This window comes from Carcharhinus amblyrhynchos, chromosome 22 (assembly GCF_965287045.1).
Source record: "Carcharhinus amblyrhynchos chromosome 22, sCarAmb.v2.hapA, whole genome shotgun sequence".
Lineage (NCBI taxonomy): Eukaryota > Metazoa > Chordata > Chondrichthyes > Carcharhiniformes > Carcharhinidae > Carcharhinus > Carcharhinus amblyrhynchos.
This window is the reverse complement of record NC_137345.1, coordinates 2562850-2581917: the sequence shown is the minus strand read 5'-3', so window position 1 is coordinate 2581917 and position 19068 is coordinate 2562850. Positions and strand designations below refer to the sequence as shown.

Sequence of the window (19068 nt, the reverse complement as noted above, 5' to 3'; positions counted from 1 at the left end):
CTTTTCATTGAGTACACATGGCAATAATAAATCAAAAGTCACACTTTGTTCAATAATCACTCCTGTCACACTCCTTGGGACATAATATTATTTTCTAGTACTGGAAATGTTCATGCATCTCTGATATGTAGTATCATACATAAGACCGTAAGATATAAGAGCAGAATTAGGCCACTCGGCCCATCGAGTCTGCTCCGCCCTTCAATCATGGCTAATATTTTTTCTCATCCCCGTTCTCCTGCCTTTTCCCCATAACTCCTGACCCTTTTATTAATCAAGAACCTATGTAGCTCTGTCAATGACCTGGCCTCCACAGCCTTTTGCGTTCTCCTCCATTCCAGTGTTCCCCTTTATCACTCCTTGCCTGGACTGTGGCTCAGGATCTAATCCACAATGGAATTACTTTTCAGCACGTCAGATTTAAGTAATGAAGCATTGGTGGTTCCTACTGTATCTCTTGACTGCTTCCTCTCAGTTTATGCGCCTAATATTATATGTTGGCTGATTTGCATGATAATTGATCACCTGCAAATCGTGCAATGCAACAGAGCAGAGGAAACTGCAATAAAGTATTACATCTGCCGAGCTCTGCACTGAAGTATCGAGTAAGAAGTCTGACCACACCAGATTAAGCCCAGCCAATTTATTTGATAGTAAACTCACAAGCTTTCGGGGTTTCACAAGCTTGTGAGTTTGCTATCAAATAAATCAGTTGGACTTAACCTGGTGTTATCAGATTTCTTACTGTGTTTACCCCAGTCCCATGCCAGCATCTCCACATCTGAAATATCAAACCAGATTTCGCTATTTTTGTACTCTACACAAATAAGGAAAGTCTTGGAGTTTGTCTAATCTTTGCACATCGGTGTGAAAATATTCAGGGTTTTCTTCACAACTTGCCTTGGGTCCATTTGAATGTTGTAATGTTACTGTATCTAGGTTGTAAACTATTTTGATTAAGGAGTTTCTGTAAGATAGGCGAGTTGGATTAAGATTAGGATTTACATAGTTTCTATTTCATTTATTCCAGAGACATGACCTATAATCAGATGACTCGTTTAGATGAATCTACCTTCATAGGCTTGAATTTGCTGGAGAGTTTATACATGGGAGATAATCGAGTGAGTTATATCGCTGATGGAGTCTTCAGCAGTTTGTCTAACCTGCTGACGCTGTAAGTATACAGAATAAAATGGTATGCCAAGAACGAACAGTACAGCACAAGAATTGGCCCTTCAGCCTTCCAAGCCTGTGCCAGTCATGATGCCCTAACTAAACATTTAATAAACTTCTACTTGTATTCTGACTATATCCTGCCATTCCCTCCCTGTCATACAGTGAAATCTGAAAACCAGCAAAGGAATTAGAATCAAGTCATTTAATACCCACTCCCTACACCACATGTCAGTGAATATTGACTCGTTCTGCAGTAAGACTGGCAATCGTTACTGGACAGCAGGTTGCCCCCTGCACAGTTTGATGCATGTGTTGAGGTCATTTGTGAAGTGAATTTTTATTATTGAAATCTTGCATCTATTATCACAGGCATTTAGTTAGCATGTGATGTAAATTTTTTACTGGTGCGTATGGTGAAAGCTGCAAGACTTAGTAAGTGATAGTGAAAAGTGCTAGAAATTAGTTGCAACCCATGTGGCGTAACCATCTGTATGAGTAGCTGTTTCAAAGTAGAGAAACGGAGAAATGGTACTGATTGCACAAAAAAAATTATCTTTTGTCGCCCTGAAGTGTCTGTTAATATATCATAAATGAAACCTCTTCTCTGCCCCACCTGGCCAGAAGTCTGCCGGCTCGACTTGCCTATATCAAAGTGCTTGACTGAGCTGAAGTGAGAAAAGCAGAAGTCCCAAAATAAACTGAATGGGAAGAAATAATATGGAATTCTCGTCCTTGGTGTAACCTTTAGTAGTAAAATGATCGCAATTGATTTGCTTTGATTTGAAGTAATAAATAGAAGAACAAAGTAAATGGTGTTATTGGAGTCTGGGGAGGGGAGGCTGCATGTTAAAAGAAGCAACTGGCAAGCTTCAGTTCAGGGTCAGTAGTTGTATTCATGATCCAGGGCACTGTTGATTAATGAGGCTCCAACAGATCGTGCCTGACCAGTTGTGAGGACAAAGGAAACTAACCGATCAGGGCAAGGGTAGAAGGGTGTAGTTAATTTCTTCAGTAAAAGTGAAGTCAGAATAATACTTGATGCAACAGTTCTCTCTGTTTTAAGCTTTTGGGTGAATTCTGTGCCCTATGGTGAGTTTTCATGTGGTAAAGATTTGAAAGACTTTAACATAATATAAACAGATGGCCACAAGTCATAGAGCCGCGGTCAGTGTCAACAGTTATGTTCAACGGATGGTTCTCTTCTCAAGACATGAGGTGTTTCTCAGATTGAGAGAGGAGACATCATGCACACGAGTTGGGTTGGAAATGTTTCCCCCAGTGCAAGATTGCAGAATGCCCTTAACAAATGTGTTCGAATGGGTCACCTGCTTATTGAGGGCTTTTATGCATCCAAGTGTACAGAATATGTTCCAGAAATTTAAAACTAAAAGGAAAATAATGCACAAATGGAGTCGTCACCCCCCCCCCCCCCCGCCGCCGCCGCCATGGCGGCGATCAGACTGCAGCACCGTCGCATACGGTATCAAACATGCCTCCACCCAGGCAGCAGTTTCAAAAGTCGCCTCAGAGTATTGAAGGAAATTTTAAGGGATAGTGTGTGCTGGAACCACCTGCTTAACTAGCTTTTTTGATTGATTGGTCGACCCATGTTGGACGAGGTGGGCTCGAGGAGGAGTTCTTGGAATGTTGTCGGGATAATTTCCTTGAACAGTGTGTGTTGGAGCCGACGAGGGAGCGAGCTATCTTGGATCTGGTGCTATGTAATGAGGTGGGTAGAATTAGGGACCTTGCGGTGAAGGATCCTCTTGGAGAGAGTGATCATTGTATGGTGGAGTTTCTGGTGCAGATGGAGGAGGAGAAAGTGGGTTCCCGGACACGCGTCCTTTGTTTGAATAGAGGGGAGTATGGTAGGATGAGAGAAGAATTGGCGAATGTGGACTGGGGGAGCGCGTTGGAAGGTAGGTCTGCTGAGGAGCAGTGGAGGATCTTTAAGGAGATCTTTCTTGGTGCTCAGCAGAAATTTATTCCGACGGTCAAAAAGGACTGTAGGAGGAGAGGTAATAAGCCGTGGATAACGAAGGAGGTGAAGGAAAGTGTTAAATTAAAAGTGGAGGAATTTAGAGCAGCTAAGAGCAGTGGGCGAGAAGAGGATTGGGAAAGGTTTAAATGTCAACAAAGATTGACAAAGAAGTTGATAAAGGAGGGTAGGAGAAGCTATGAAGCTGGGCTAGCACTTAATATAAAAAAGGATAGCAAGAGTTTTTATAAATATATAAAAAGGAAGAGGCTGGCTAGGGTGAACGTTGGTCCTTTAGAGGATGAGAAAGGGGACCTAGTGGTAGGGGATGGGGATATGGCTAAGGTCTTGAATAACTTTTTTGTTTCTGTCTTCACGGAGGAGGACGTGAATAATTTGCCGGGTGTTAGCGATGGAAAGGTGGTAGGACTGGAGGGTCTTAATGACATTACTGTTACTAGAGAGGTGGTGCTCGACAGACTGGAGGGGCTGATTGTGGACAAGTCGCCAGGACCGGATGGAATGCATCCGAGGGTTCTGAAAGAAATGGCGGAGGTTATAGTGGATGCCTTGGTGGTTATTTTCCAGACGTCGCTGGATTCCGGGGAAGTGCCGGAAGATTGGAAAACGGCTAATGTTACGCCGTTGTTTAAGAAGGGTGCCAGGCAAAAGGCGGGGAATTATAGGCCGGTTAGTTTAATGTCTGTGGTAGGTAAAATGTTAGAATCCGTCATTAAGGAGGAAATTGCGAGGCATCTTGAAGGGAATTGCTTGATAGGGCAGACGCAACACGGTTTCATTAAAGGGAAGTCGTGTCTGACAAATTTACTGGAGTGCTATGAGGATGTGTCTAGGGCAGTGGATAGAGGAGAGCCGGTGGATGTGGTCTTTCTGGATTTTCAGAAGGCGTTTGACAAGGTACCACACAAGAGGTTATTGCAGAAGGTCAGGGGACATGGAGTTGGGGGTAGGGTGTTAGCGTGGATAGAGGATTGGTTGTCAAATAGGAGGCAGAGAGTGGGGGTCAATGGGTGCTATTCGGATTGGCGGTTGGTGACTAGTGGGGTGCCCCAGGGGTCGGTGCTGGGGCCTTAGCTATTTACCATTTATATAGATGATCTGGAGGAGGGAACCGAGTGTAGGGTGTCGAAATTTGCTGATGACACCAAGATTGGGGGAAAGGCAAATTGTGCGGAGGGTGTGGAGAGTCTGCAGAAGGATCTAGATAGGCTGGGCGAATGGGCCAGGAAATGGCAAATGGAATTTAATGTTGGCAAGTGTGAGGTGGTCCACTTTGGTAGAAAGAATGGTAGGAAGGACTATTACTTACGTGGCGAAAAACTGCAGCAGGTGACGGTGCAGAGGGACCTCGGGGTCCTTGTGCATGAGTCGCAAAAACCCAGCTTGCAGGTGCAGCAGGTGGTCAGGAAGGCGAATGGGATGCTGGCCTTCATAGCGAGGGGGATTGAATATAAAAGTAGGGAGGTCTTGCTGCAGCTGTATAGGGCATTGGTGAGGCCGCAGCTGGAGTACTGTGTGCAGTTTTGGGCACCGCACCTGCGCAAGGATATTTTGGCCTTGGAGGGAGTGCAGAGGAGGTTTACTAGGCTGATACCGGAGTTGAGGGGGTTGAGCTATGAGGAGAGGCTGAATAAACTAGGCTTGTACTCGTTAGAGTTTAGAAGAATGAGGGGAGATCTCATTGAGACGTATAAGATGATGAATGGGATGGATAGGATAGAGGTGGAGAGACTCTTCCCGCTCAAAAAAGACAGTAGGACTAGGGGGCACAGCCTCAAGATAAAGGGGAGGCGGTTTAGAACGGAGTTGAGGAGGAATTTCTTCACTCAAAGGGTGGTGAATCTCTGGAATTCTCTGCCCGTTGAAGTGGTGGAGGCTGCCTCGCTAAATATTTTTAAGAAGCGGGTTGATGGGTTCTTGATAAGAGAGGGGATTAAGCGTTATGGGGAGAGGGCGGGAAAGTGGAACTGAGCCACGACAGATCAGCCATGATCTTATTGAATGGCGGGGCAGGCTCGAAGGGCTGGATGGCCTACTCCTGCTCCTATTTCTTATGTTCTTATGTTCCATTTCCTCCCCCTTTTCTGTAACCTTCAGGTGCTTATCCATTTCCATTTTGAGGGTCACAATTAAATTTACTGCAGAGTTCCAGTCACTCCCTTGCTGCTGTATCACATGAGGATAACTTGTCTTTAGGGCAAACTATAATTTTTTAATATTTGGTTGCATTTTACAAGCAGAGGCTTTAACTGCAGCAGAGATTTTTGTTCAAAGCTTTGGCTACTGACCCTGATTGCAGTGAAAACAGTGTGACACAAATGTGCAAGTGTTGCGTTAACTCCCTTCTGATGAAGGGCACAGATTCAAAATGTTCAGCTGTCCTTATCTTTTCCAATGCTAACATTTGTTTCCAGCATTTTGCGCTCAGACCGGTGCTTCTATCTATCTCCTGGTAGTGCAGCTGGACAACAATAATACACCAATTTAATTTCGTATTAAAGGAACTCCAAGAAGCTAATTGGAGCCTAAATTATGCATTTGCATTATAGTCCAATTATCCTCTTGTTTTCTAACTTCTGCTTCTCTGAAGCCTATACTTGATCTTGACTCTATGTACAATGCCTCAGGAAATCAACTAGTATTGAGTTTATATTTGCTGACAATTAATTAGTCATTGTATCATTTTCACAAGTACATTTTTTTCATTGGTATCCTCTTTGAATTTTAATTTTCAAACTCTTTTCAGTTTATAGTGGTGATATCACAAGACTGTATTGACAGCAAAAAATATCAGTTTGGGGAGGGGGGGTGGTCATAAATATAAAATAATCACAAATCCAATAGGAATTCAACAGATATAGATTACCCAAAGAGTGCTTAGAATATCAGGATTTATCACCACAGGGAATTGTTGAGGCGAGTAACAGATTAATTTAATGGGAATAAAGGCAAAATACTGCGAATGCTGGAATCTGAAACAAATTCAAAATGTTAGGGAAACTCAACAGGTCTGACAGCATCTGTGGAGAGAGAATAGAGTCAGCGTTTCAAGTCAGATTGACCCTGATACATTGGGTTATTCGCATTCAGTTTGATTGTGTATTTTTAATTTGTATATGGGGCTGTCTTCCCTGAAAATATTAAAAATGTATTTTTGGAAAATTGCTTGTAGATTGATGGTTTTACTCAATCTGTTTGTAAGAAAATGTAACAGCAACTTTCTTGCAGTGATCTAAGGAACAACGAAATCTCATGGGCGATTGAGGATTCAAATGGCATCTTTGCTGGATTAGACAAGCTGCGAAAGTTGTACGTACTTCACACACTCAACACCACTGTGGCTTATGAACTGCTGCTTTACTTTTACATTCTGTACTTGCGCGTGGTCTTCTCCCCTTCTTCCTTGCCCCTTCAAATCTTGGCTACAATGCTTTTCAAGTTGATTCCTATTTGTACACCATTAGCAGGTCCAATATGGCATTGCTGACATTTTAAAACAAGTGTAACATTATTTTGGAAGGGCAGATACTTTATCCCAACTGTGCTGTGTTCTGGTGAAGCTGTGTATAGTGTGGCCTTCCTTTTTAAAGGCCACAAGTGCTGGGGTCAAATAAAGGCTTTGGTGCAGTACCGAGAGAGTCATTCAAATTGGCTCGTTCTGTCATAAAGTTTGTGTACCAGCTGTGCCCTAAGTGGATATTCTTTCGATGTCTTGTTTTCAAATCTCTCCATGCGATTGTCTGTCTGTGATGTCCCCAAGCCTAAAACACTTGAAGTATTCTCCCCTAATAATGGCTGCTTTTGCATTCTCAGTCATCATTGCTCTACAATTGGTGGTCATGTCTTCAGTTGCCTTGGCCTCAAGCTCTGAAATTCCCTCCCTACATCTGTCTGTCTGTCACCTCCTTTAAGACAGTTTTTAAAACCTACCTCTCTGATGCAGCTTTTGGTCATCTAGCCATTTTATGGGAGAGGCAGTGACATGGTGATATTGTCACTCGACTAATAATCCGGTACCCAGGTTCAAATCCCGTTAAGGCAAATGATAAAATTTGAATTCAATAAAAATCTGGAATTAAAAATCTACTAATGACCATGAAACCATTGCCAATTGTCGTAAAAACCTATCTGATTCGCTTAATAGTCTTTAGAGCAGGAAATCTGCTGTCCTTACCCAGTTTGCCCTACGTGTGACTCCAGATCCACAGCAATATCTCTTAAATGCCCTCAGGGATGGGCAATAAATGCTGGCCCAGTCAACAACCCCTATATCCCCTACATATATAGCCATCTGTGAATTTGTGTTATGCTTGTTTTATAATAGTACTGTCCCAAGTGTGTTGAGACATGTAATTATGTTTAAGGTGCTATATAAATATAATTTATTATTCTAAATTTCTCATAGACCATTTGTCTGTGGAGGCCAAAGCAAAGAAAAGCCTGCCTTTTCCCAAAATCTATGAACATGCATATTGCAGCAGACTTGCTGGAAAGAGATCATGGATAAGAATTCAGCCCCACTTTTGTTGTTTGCACCTCTGGCAAATCCAGGGACATAGAAGCCCTGTTTATTGCCCAGACTGTTGTTCTATCTTAGACTTCCTTTGTTTTTGGTGGAACGCTGCCAACATGTTAGATGTTAAGTGCTGTGTCTGCTTTGGTAAAGGCATGTTTGATGCTAGCTAGACTTGGCTACAAGTGCTGCTTTATTTGTGAATCCAAGGCGCAGTTCCAATGTCTTTGTTACACCCATCATTCTGGATGTATACAGCTGCAGTGATACTCAGGAATATTTATTTAATGGCATAAATTGAGAGGAATATAAAAGTAGGGAAGTTTACTGCAGCTGTACAGTGCCTTGATGAGATCACATCTGAAGTACGGTGTTCAGTTTGGTCTCCTCATTTGAAAAATAATATTGCATTTGAAGCCGTTCAGGAGAGATTCACTCAACTGTTCCTGGGATGAATGGCTTATCCTATAAAGAAAGTTTGAACAGGTTTGCTTGTATCCATTGACATTTAGGGGAGATGATTTTATTGAAATGTACAGGATTATGAGGGAACTTGGTTTTGTGGGACAGCACACAGAGTTTAATAAGATGGAGAAATTCTTTCCCTCTGAAGGCTGTTTAGAATGTGGAATTCTCTTAAGAGGCTGGGTCATTAACTGTATTCAAGGCTTGAATTAGATCCTCCAAACACAAATTTATGGGAGGAAGACAGGAGACCACAACCAGTTCAGCCATTATCTTTTTAAATGACAGAGCAGACGCATCCTACTGCCCTCAAGTTCTATGTTCCTAAAGTACATGAACCAACTACTAGAATCTAAAGGAGAAAACAATAAAAGCAACAAGTAAGGGAAAGTGTCTAGAAGCTTTGTAATACACACTCTAAACAAAGGAGTACAATTTGATAATTACTTTTTTATTCTTTGTAGAATCCTGCAGGGAAGCAAAATAACATCCATCACGAAGAAAGCATTTTCTGGGCTGGAAACACTTGAATACCTGTGAGTATTCACCTTGAGTCACTTATCAATTGTGTAGTCACCTCACAGCCAAATAAAGTACGACAGCTACAGTGTAACCATTGCCAGTGAGTGTTTAGAATTTCCACGCTTCTCATTCCTATTTTTTAAATAACCCCATTAAACAAAATATTTCTGTATCGGGTTTTAATTCCTCGTGCGTGCAATTTGGGTGCTAGAGTATACCAAATTTTTGAAGACGCAGCCTGATGATGCTGTGCTGTTTTTATTGAGAAAAGGAGGGAGAGAATACAAATGAATCACTGGCTTTTTTCATTTGAGCTGTTTATTTTTTATAGATGGGGGTTTAATGTGCAAAATTGGGATGTTTTAACGATCAGAATTTAGGTGGTGATTTGACTTTTGTCTAAATGTTAACTTTTATTTTAAACGGTCACTGATCTTATTCCTTGTCAGTGCCCACTTCAAGACACCACGCTACATGGCAACTCAAGACTGTGTAGTCCATTCACAAGTTATCCCCTTTAAGATGCTATGTGTGCATAATTGTGCAAAATAATTTAAAGGTGCTGTTCATTGAACTAAACAGGTCACACTGAACGGCTACGGTTAGAGGAAGCTGATCAAGTTGGCCCTGATTAAATGTCCACTGGTTCGGGTAAATGAACCCACTGGAGCTGTTTGAAGAGGAGGAGAGAATTCTGTGTTCAGGCTAAAGCCTATTCCTCTAAGCCACACTATCGCGGGGGGGGGGGTTGGAATTAACCAGCTTTTCAGTTCATGTTTTTGGGCGCCTTGCTGTGTGTAAAATGGTTGCTGACCTTTCCTGCATAAGTCACTGCACTTTAAAAATGAGCCATTGTGTGTGAGAAATGCTTTGAAATGTTAATATGCTGTACAAACACTCGTGTTCCTGTCAGCTAGTTTTTAAACAATTTTACTTTTTCTGTCTTTTAGAGACCTGAGCAACAATGCTATCATGTCTATTCAAGAAAATTCCTTTTCCCAAATGAGCTTGAAGGAGCTGTGAGTGTTTCAAAATATTCCAGTAAACTAATCAGTACTGCATGAAGTAATTTAATTAGAAACCCTTTTCTAGATAATTGCATTCGTCATTCATGTGTACAGCCCTGTCCACTGATTCCTCGGTGATGCCTGCTCATTGTTTGTTGAGGGTTGTCAGGGTTTGCAGTGGAGTGGTGGGGGAGGGAGAGTGGCAGCTCTGTATACAAATGAGAAATTGGGTGTAATGTCAGTAACTCAAGGTGGGAGGGTGGGGTCGAATGTGTGAACCATGAGTGCTTTAGAGGTAAATGAAAGGAAATGATTTTGTTTCCTTATTCAATTTAATGCATCCTAAATTAAACTGAAATAATTTCTGCCTTAATGTCCAGCAGTAAAGTTGGTTGGGATGTGGCAGGGAAACCATAAGTAGGCAGCATGGTTAGCGCTGCTGCTTCACAGCACCAGGGACCCAGATTCTGTTCTGGCCTTGGGTGACTTTGTGATGTTTACATGTTCTCCCGTAGTTGTGTGGATTTCCTCTGGGTGCTTTGGTTTCCTCCCATAATCTAGAGATGTGCAATTTAGGTGGATTGGCCATGCTAGGATGTGTGGACTTAAGGGGATTATGTGAGGTTCTGCAAATTGAGCCTAGGCAGGATGCTTTTGAGGAGTTGGTCAGACTTGTTGGCTTCCTTCTGTATGGTAGGGATTCTATGATTCTCAATGACAATTGGAAAGCTTTTTTCAAAAAAAGGGACAGGTGTAAAATTTACCGTGTTGGTTAAAATGTCAACCAGCAGTGTTAGAGTCAATGTTCAAGAAGGTGAGCAAAATGTGGAATTTGAACTTAGGTAGCGGGATCTAAGCTTTTGAAGGCTTAATGTGCTCATCTGTGTATCTCCCAGTTATCTTAAAGTTTATTTATTAGTCACAAGTAAAGGGGACATTAGTTCATTTATTTTGAGTGGGTTAAGACCCCTGATAAGACGATGTATTATTTCAAGGATTTGGCAATTCTGCCAACAGGGATTGCTGGAGCTGCAAGTGGGTTGGCCTGGATAACTTGCTGGTGAGTTTGGGTTGGCTCTGATCACATAGGGACAAGTGAAGGCTATTCAGCCCACTAAGCCTGGTCCGTCTCCATTCAGTGAGGTCGCGGTTGATCTGTATCTTCAATGCTTGCTTTGCTTTGCTTTTATATATCTTAATATCCTCACCAACAAAAATAAATAAATGGGATGCTGCTCCCGTCTTGTTTCATGGTTCTATTAGGTGTTATTAATGTACATGTTGGGAAAGTGAATTTTACTTTCATAACAAAGGTGTATTGCTTAACTTTACCAGCACCACCTTCATGTCAATCATCAATTTTTGAATTTGGCAGGTGGCTTCACAGCCCTTTCTGCTTCTAACCCTCCTGATTTACCCAGGCTGGAGACCTGCACTGATGTATGCTGGCCTTCCTGCACTGGTGGCTGGGACCTCAAATATGAAAGCTAATATTTTTTAAGATTGCAGTCTGCTCTTTGGCAGAATACTTATGCTTTCAATCCATATATATTTTTAATTTATATTGAATTCCACAGAATATGCGGTGCAAAAATAGACTATTTGACCCCATAGAGGTCTGAATAATTAGACAACAAAAGAGATAGTCATTGACTTCAGGAAACATAGTGGAGAACATGCCCCTGTCTACATCAATGGGGACGAAATAGAAATAATCGAGAGCTTCAGGTTTTTAGGTGACTGCTTTGCAGAATACCTTTGGTTTGTCCACAAGCAGAAGTCAGCCTGACAATTCAACACACCACCCTGCTCTCTTGTCCACATGTCTGTCCTTGGCCTTTTGCAATGTTCTAGTGAACCTAATGCAGACTGGAGGAATAGTACCTCGTCTTCTAATTGGGCACTTTACAGCCTTCCAGACTAAACATTGAGTTCAACAACTTCAGAGCATGAACTCTTCCTACCACCTTCACCCCACTTCCATGTTATTTCTTCTTTTCATCCCATTTATAACATCCTTCATCTCTCCTCCATTTTACCACTTCTCCATCCTCTCTCTCCATCTTGCCTCCCTAGCCGCTTCAGAGCAAATACCACATTCCTCTGAGTTCCTTAACTGTTTTTATCTCTGTCCTGCCATTCACACATTCTGATCACTTAACAAAAACCAAACAATATTTGAAGGCGAAAAATGGAGAAGGGTTCCATGTGAATGGCAGTTGAGCATGGGTCAGTCGGTCCTAAGAGTTACTTCTAAGGAAGTGAGTAGGACTCCACATAACCCATAACGAGACAGACATAACTGGGACCCATGCAGGTGCCCGTAGCCACACCTTTTAGTTGGAGGAAGTGAGACAAGTGAAACGAAAACTTGTTGAGCAAGAGAACCAGTTCAGTCAAACAGAGAGTGTTGGTGGATGGGGATTGTTCAGGACACGCCCCCCCCCCCCCCGTCAAACCTTCATAGTATACATCTCTTCTGATGTTCTTTGTTCTTGGCTCTTATGAAGAGTCATCCAGACTCAAAGTTGGCTCTATTCTCTCTATTTGCTTTTCTTTGGCCAAATTATCTGTGTTGCTTTTGGTGTATTTTTTGCTAATGCTACGCACTTCTTGTACAGTGTATTTATCTCTTATTTGCTGCTATAATGGCTGTTACTTTCAGACAGTTGCAAAATGTTACATTGCCATTTGTACTGTACTCAGCATCTTTGTGGCATATTCGTGCTCTGAGCTAAATGCATTATGAATGCTGATGGTAATTGTTGCCCTGTCACAAAGCCAATTACTCAGCACTTGGTTGGTTTATGACAGCTACTTGTTTGAAGAGCTACCTAGCTGTAATTTACTGCCTCACATCTAATTTTTCCACAGTTACACATTTCAGAGGTTTTTTTTGTTATCCCCAGGGGTCTGAACACATCCAGTCTTCTGTGCGACTGTCAACTGAAATGGCTGCCCCAGTTTCTTGTGGAAAAACAATTTGAGCACATGGTCACTGCTGACTGTGCTCACCCCATGTGGCTGGCAGGGAAAAGCATCTTTAATGTTGATGCAGATGACTACGTTTGTGGTTTGTATAATTTGTGTTTATTGTGACTTTATGGCTGAAAGTCCTAGCAGATGCTTGTATGCCTCATCTTGTTTTGCAATCTATTTTTCTTGGAATTTCTGAATCTGCAAAGTTAAATGAAAATGTCAGTCAATGGAAAATGCAAACAGGGTTTAATAACATCTTGTGATGTATGTACATATGATGTAATGCGTTTGGATTCTTAACGATAGAAGACACTGGAGGTCAGCTGTTCATTTGATTTGACTATGCATGGGTAGCTTGTTAACCTTGCGCAGTTTATTATGCTTTCAAACTTTATGTGGATAAATTTATATTATTCCCTGACTCTCGAGTTATTTATCTATGTATCTGGATTATGTTACTTTTCAGTACTAGGAAGTTCCAGATTTTTGATCAGTTGGTGTGTGAATTCGGACATTTAATGACAATTGTGATTGTGCATTGAGTCATAAGGGCAGATTTCATTTCTGTCCTAGCATTCCCTTTTAACATTGAAGGACTAATTGAAGTTTTTGAAATGGTTAATGGAATAGGTGGAATGAATAGGAACTATTTCCTTTTAGGATAGAGGGAATCCACATCAAAAAGGATATAATAAAATTAAGGTTAAGGTGTTTGGGGTATTGCTGTGAAGCCCCTTCGGCACAAATGGTAGAGGGACTCTTGGCATTTCCTTCACCAAAGAACTGTTGAGGCTGGGGAGCCAATTGAAAATGTCAAAACTGAAATTGATGTTGGGCAATATTAAAGGATATGGAATCAAGGCAGTTGGATGAGTTAAGGCACTGATCAGTCATCTAATTGAATGGTGCAAGCTTGAGGGTTGAATGACTTCATCCTGTACTTATGTTCCTGGGACAGCATGGTGGCTTAGTGGTTAGTACTGCTGTCTCTCAGCACCAGGGATCCAGGTTTAATTCCAGTCAGGGGTCACTGTCTGTCTGGAATCTGCACATTCTGCCCATATCTGCATGGGTTTCTGCAGGTGCTCCAGCTTCCTCCCACAGTCCAAAGATTTGCAGGTCAGGTGGATTGGCCATGCTAAATTGTCCCTTAGTGCCAGGGGAACTTAAATGCATAGGGTTATGGGGACACAGCCTGGCTGGGATTGTGGTCAGTACAGACTTGATGGGCTGAATGTCTCCTTTTGCACTGTAGGGTTCTATGATTTTTATGTTCTTAGTTTCCACTACTTGGCAATCTCGTATATCTATGAAATGACACTAACCTTTTAGCATTTTTATTGAATTCCATTGCAGTGGTATAATTTAGGGCACATTAAGTGCAACAGCTATGGCAAGCAAACATACCTTCACAAGCTTCCCTGTCTTCTCTGGTGGGAATTGATCTGTTGTCTTGTTTCATTGCAAACTTAATTTGCATTTGAGGGTGCTTAAGTTCAAGATTTCTTTGGAAAGCCAAACTGCATCTGAACTGAGCTTTCTCTTAGTAGGGAGGGTTCACCTGACTGAACTGTTCAACCCTTCTATAATTGTCTTGTTGCCCTCCAACCAAAGGTTGGAATTCGTCAGTTAATCATTGTCCATTCATTTCCAGCCCAACAAGCTTGGATAATGCTGGTATGCTTGAATGTTGAGAAGGCAATGAAAAAGTACAAAATAAAGCCAAAGGCTTTCAAGAATGTTGCCAGGGCTAGAAAAGTGTAGCTACAAGGAGAGATTGAATACTTTGGGATTACTTGCCTTGGAACAAAGAAGGCAGAGGAATGATTTGATTGAAGTGTACAAAATTATGAGGGGAAAAGATAGAGGGACATAGAAAAATCGCAAAAGGTGTAGAGGGGATGTGAGGAAAAACTTCTTTACGCAGTGTGTCTGGTGTTTGCTGTCCAAGCTAGTGGTGAAGGCAGTGATCCTAAACTCTTTTTTAAAAAGTACCTGGATCTGCACCTTAAGTACTGTAAGCTACAGGGCTATGGGCTGGGTGCAGGAAGGTGAGATTAGAAAGGGCATCTGGGTTCTGTAGGCTGGTCTGAACAAGATGGGTCAAGTAGCCTCCTGTGCTGTCACTTTTCTATGATTCTAGTGTAAATAAGCTCATGCTAGCATTGCAAAATAATTATATGTTGAGTAAAGTTGAGACTTTATTTGCATGTTGTTGTGATGAAATTTTTGTTTACGATGACTGCATTCAGGGACATGATTCCTCCCCCTCTTCCTCTTACCCAGATGAACAGAAATTCAGCAAGATTGATCTTCCACAAGCATGTTTACAAATGAATGTAACAACTGAATCGAAACCGTTGCTTACCATAGTTACTCAGAAAGGTCTTTTTTGTTGTAAAACATTTTCTTTTAGAATAACATCTGGACCAGCCCTATTCCAAAGATTAATGGATCAGATTTTTAAATGGTCTCTCTGATGTACAGTATTACCTGGGTGATATTCTGATTGCAGGGTCCAGTGAACAAATCACTTGAATAATTTAGATGCATCATTAGAATGTCTTCAAACATGTAGCCTGTGATGAGGCGGGAGTTCAGATATTCCTAAAGTGTCGATGTGGACTCGATGGGCTGAAGGGCCTCTTCTGCGCTGTATGATTCTATTATTCTAATCGGGCAGCTTGGTATCAGCTTAGAACTGCAGAGAACATGATTTAAAAAATAAATTTCTTAAAGGCACAGTAGCGTCACATGCTTCAGAATAAAAGCAAACTTGGACTGTTTACTACAAGTATTAAAAAAAATCCAAAATTCTTGAAATGCAGAGTAAGGGTGTGATTTTTTTTATTAAAGAGAGTGATGGATAGATTTGATGTGTGGAATAAAGTTATCATTTTATTCTACAATCAAGATTGCTCAATTCAGACGATTTGGATATTGCAGCTCTTAAGACTGAATTCCCACGTGTTTTGTTTATCTAGCTTTGTTTATATTAATGGAATGTTTTTAGAACAGAAAGTGACTTCAGGTTACCATGGGAACATGTTAGATTTGTTGACATGTATGCAGCCCAACTGTGTAAAATGCAACAGGGTCCCATTTCATTTTATCATTTCTTAGCCTTTGGATTTCTTTATTTTACAGATGCTTTCCCAAAGCCGGTGATTACTGTACATCCTGAAACCACTGTGGCACTGAGGGGCATGAATGTCAGCTTCAGCTGCACAGCCGGCAGCAGCAGTGACTCTCCCATGACTGCTGCCTGGAGAAAAGACAGTGAGTTATTGTACGAAGCTGAGATCCAGAACTACTCCAGCTTACGAGAACAGGACGGCGAGTTTGTCGAATACACCACCGTGCTGCAGCTGCGGAACATCAACTTCACAGATGAGGGCTGGTACCAGTGTGTCATCACAAACTACTTTGGCTCCAATTACTCTAATAAGGCGAAGCTCACTGTGAATGGTATGTGAGTTTGTTTGCAGGGTGAGATTGGGAGGTGTGCAGTCCGCTGTTCCTAATTCATTTATTTGCATTTTGCTCCATTATCGTGCAAGTAACTTGTCTGAAAGCAGGAGTATGAATTTTATTTGTGCATCAAGCGAAACTGACCAGAACTCAAGTTTCTGCTGCAGCTTTATAAGTGCTGCGAAAATGAATCTAATAATCTGTAGTTGTGCTGTCAATTTCTAATGAATTTGTTTAAATAGTTGCTTGGAAGACTAAGTTATGCCCAAACAATTTAATCTTTATTTTTCTCTCCCAAATTTAAGGTATTTTCTCACTTTCAGTGAATCTGTGGTATCACCATTTCCTCTCAGTCAAAATGGCATCTTTCACTAAACCCCAAAAGACATGAGAACAGATTGGCTGAAAGCGTTCTTAGTTTCAACTTCCTAAGGCCCACCCCTGCTCCTAAGATCTGTGTTGCTATGTACAAGAAATTGTGGCCATTTAACCCATCAACTTCCACCTTATAACTTGGTTGTAACATAGCACATAGGTCGAGTGCTCCTATCGAGTCTTCTGCGCCATTCAGTCGTGGCTGATATTTTTCTCATTCCCTTCCTTCTGCCTTTCCCCCATAACTCCTGATGCCCTTATTAATGAAGAACCTATCTGTCTCTGACTTAAAGACACTCAATGACTTGGCCTCCACAGCTGCCTTGTGGTAAAGCATTTCACAGATTCACCATTCTCTGGCTGAAGAAATTCCTCCTCATCCCTGTTTTAAAGGATCATCCCTTTTAATCTGAGATTGTGCCCTCTGGTTCTAGTTTTTCCTGCTAGTGGAAACATCCTGTCCACGTCCACTCTATCCAGGCCTCTCAGTATCCTGTAAGTACCATTAAGATCCCTCCCCCTGCCCCCATCCTTCTAAACTCCAACGAATATAGACCTAGAGTCCTCAACCATTCCTCATACGACAGGCTCTTCATTCCAGGGATCATTCCTGTGAACTTCAACACACAATGGTAATGAGCTGCTATATGAATTATATATCATAGCTCTGTTAATTTATCCATGGGTACGTTTACAAAATGTGTAAAAGGAACAGAAAGCAATAGCTGATAAGCTGAATAAGAACATAAGAACATAAGAAATAGGAGCAGGAGTAGGCCATCTAGCCCTTCGAGCCTGCCCCGCCATTCAATAAGATCATGGCTGATCTGTCGTGGCTCAGTTCCACTTTCCCCCCCTCTCCCCATAACCCTTAATCCCCTCTCTTATCAAGAACCCATCAACCCGCTTCTTAAAAATATTTAGCGAGGCAGCCTCCACCACTTCAACGGGCAGAGAATTCCAGAGATTCACCACCCTTTGAGTGAAGAAGTTCCTCCTCAACTCCGTTCTAAACCGCCTCCCCTTTATCTTGAGGCTGTGCCCCCTAGTCCTACTGTCTTTTTTGAATACCAAACCAGCTTAAATAAAACGATATGGCCGGTTTAACTTGAGGTTATTAGGACTGGTTTTGTGCACCTGCTACTCTATACCTATAAGCAGCTTCTGTGTACTTTCTTTCTGAACTCTTTTTTAATAAAACTACATATGCATTCAGTCTTTGGAGGAATAAATAATGTTGTGTCTTTGTCCCTGATCTTGAACTTACTGAGAACAAAAATCCTTATGATTGATATTTTTCATCAATTTCATGGGGACCTGGATAATGTTCAGTTTTCTGAGCAGTTCTTCTTAGTTATCAGGAATTATGTGCTTTGTTGCATCTTTGGAATCCAGGTGGATAGACTCCAGATTTCACTTTGGTTTCTTTACTATAGACATCGCTTGCTCTGGACTCCCCATGTGAAAGCCCATTTTAGGATGAACCAGTAGGAAAATATAAATAAGTTTGTTATCCTGAGTTTTAAATTGAAAGTGAATGGATAATTGACCCAATCTCATTGTTGAATATGATACCTATCTGTTGTGCTTTAAATTTGGCTTTAGAGTATTTTAATATCCCTTCTTAGTGTTACAGCAATAGAGTTTTTTCAGCCTCCTTATCTTCGTAAACTCCTCTTTTTAAGTCACTCCATAAAACCCACCTCTTTGTTCAAGCTTTTGATCACTTGTGTTGGTAAGGTTTAGCACCAAGCCACAGAGTTATCTTCTATTGAATGTTTTGTACATTTTACTATGTTAAATGTGAGTATAAGTTTTTTACTGCTGTGGTAATAGTTTGCATCATCTTTTGTTCCTATTAGAGCTCCCCTCGTTTATGAAAACACCCATGGATTTAACAATCCGGACGGGTGCGATGGCAAGGCTGGAGTGTGCAGCAGGAGGTCATCCAGTACCACAGATTGCTTGGCAGAAAGATGGTGGTACGGACTTCCCAGCAGCTCGGGAACGGCGTATGCATGTCATGCCAGAGGATGATGTCTTCTTCATTGCAGATGTGACAATCGAGGATATGGGCATGTACAGCTGTATGGCCCAAAACACAGCAGGGGGCATTTCAGCAAATGCCACACTAACTGTCTTAGGTGAGAGATTGTCTTTAATGAAGACAGCTGTTAACTTAAGGCCACAGCTCCTTGAGGGAAAATAAGTTGATAGTGAACAAACTGATAAAGGAGCAGAGAAATCTGGAGTAAACTAAAAGTAAGGATGTAGATTAATAAGGTTATTTAAAAAACAAACTGGGGTTCACTTTTAAAGTAATAGAATTTGAAAGCAGAGCATAAAAGTTTGGTTAGATCTCAGTTGGATTACTGTGCAGTTTTGATATCCATATTATAAAACACATGTAGTGGCCCTGGAGAAGGTGCAGAGAAGATTTAGGAGAATCATGCCACAAGTGAGGGCTTATAACGAACAGGAAATATTGCATAGTTTCTTTATCTTTCCTCTAGGATCTCAGGGATTGATGGCGATCTTAAAGATCACCATAGAGAAGATGT

At 41.5% G+C, this 19068-nt stretch overlaps 1 protein-coding gene across 2 annotated transcripts in view; it reads left to right on the top strand.

Moving 5' to 3' along the window:
• Positions 1-19068, top strand: part of lrig2 (leucine-rich repeats and immunoglobulin-like domains 2) — a 79556-nt gene that overhangs the window by 47031 nt on the left and 13457 nt on the right. For both annotated transcript variants that reach the window (XM_080209676.1, XM_080209675.1), the window contains 7 exons: positions 1031-1174; positions 6404-6484; positions 8618-8689; positions 9626-9694; positions 12592-12755; positions 15809-16129; positions 18370-18651. In XM_080209676.1, the coding sequence (XP_080065802.1) occupies positions 1031-1174; positions 6404-6484; positions 8618-8689; positions 9626-9694; positions 12592-12755; positions 15809-16129; positions 18370-18651 (1133 nt within the window). The remainder of the gene's footprint in view (positions 1-1030; positions 1175-6403; positions 6485-8617; positions 8690-9625; positions 9695-12591; positions 12756-15808; positions 16130-18369; positions 18652-19068) is intronic.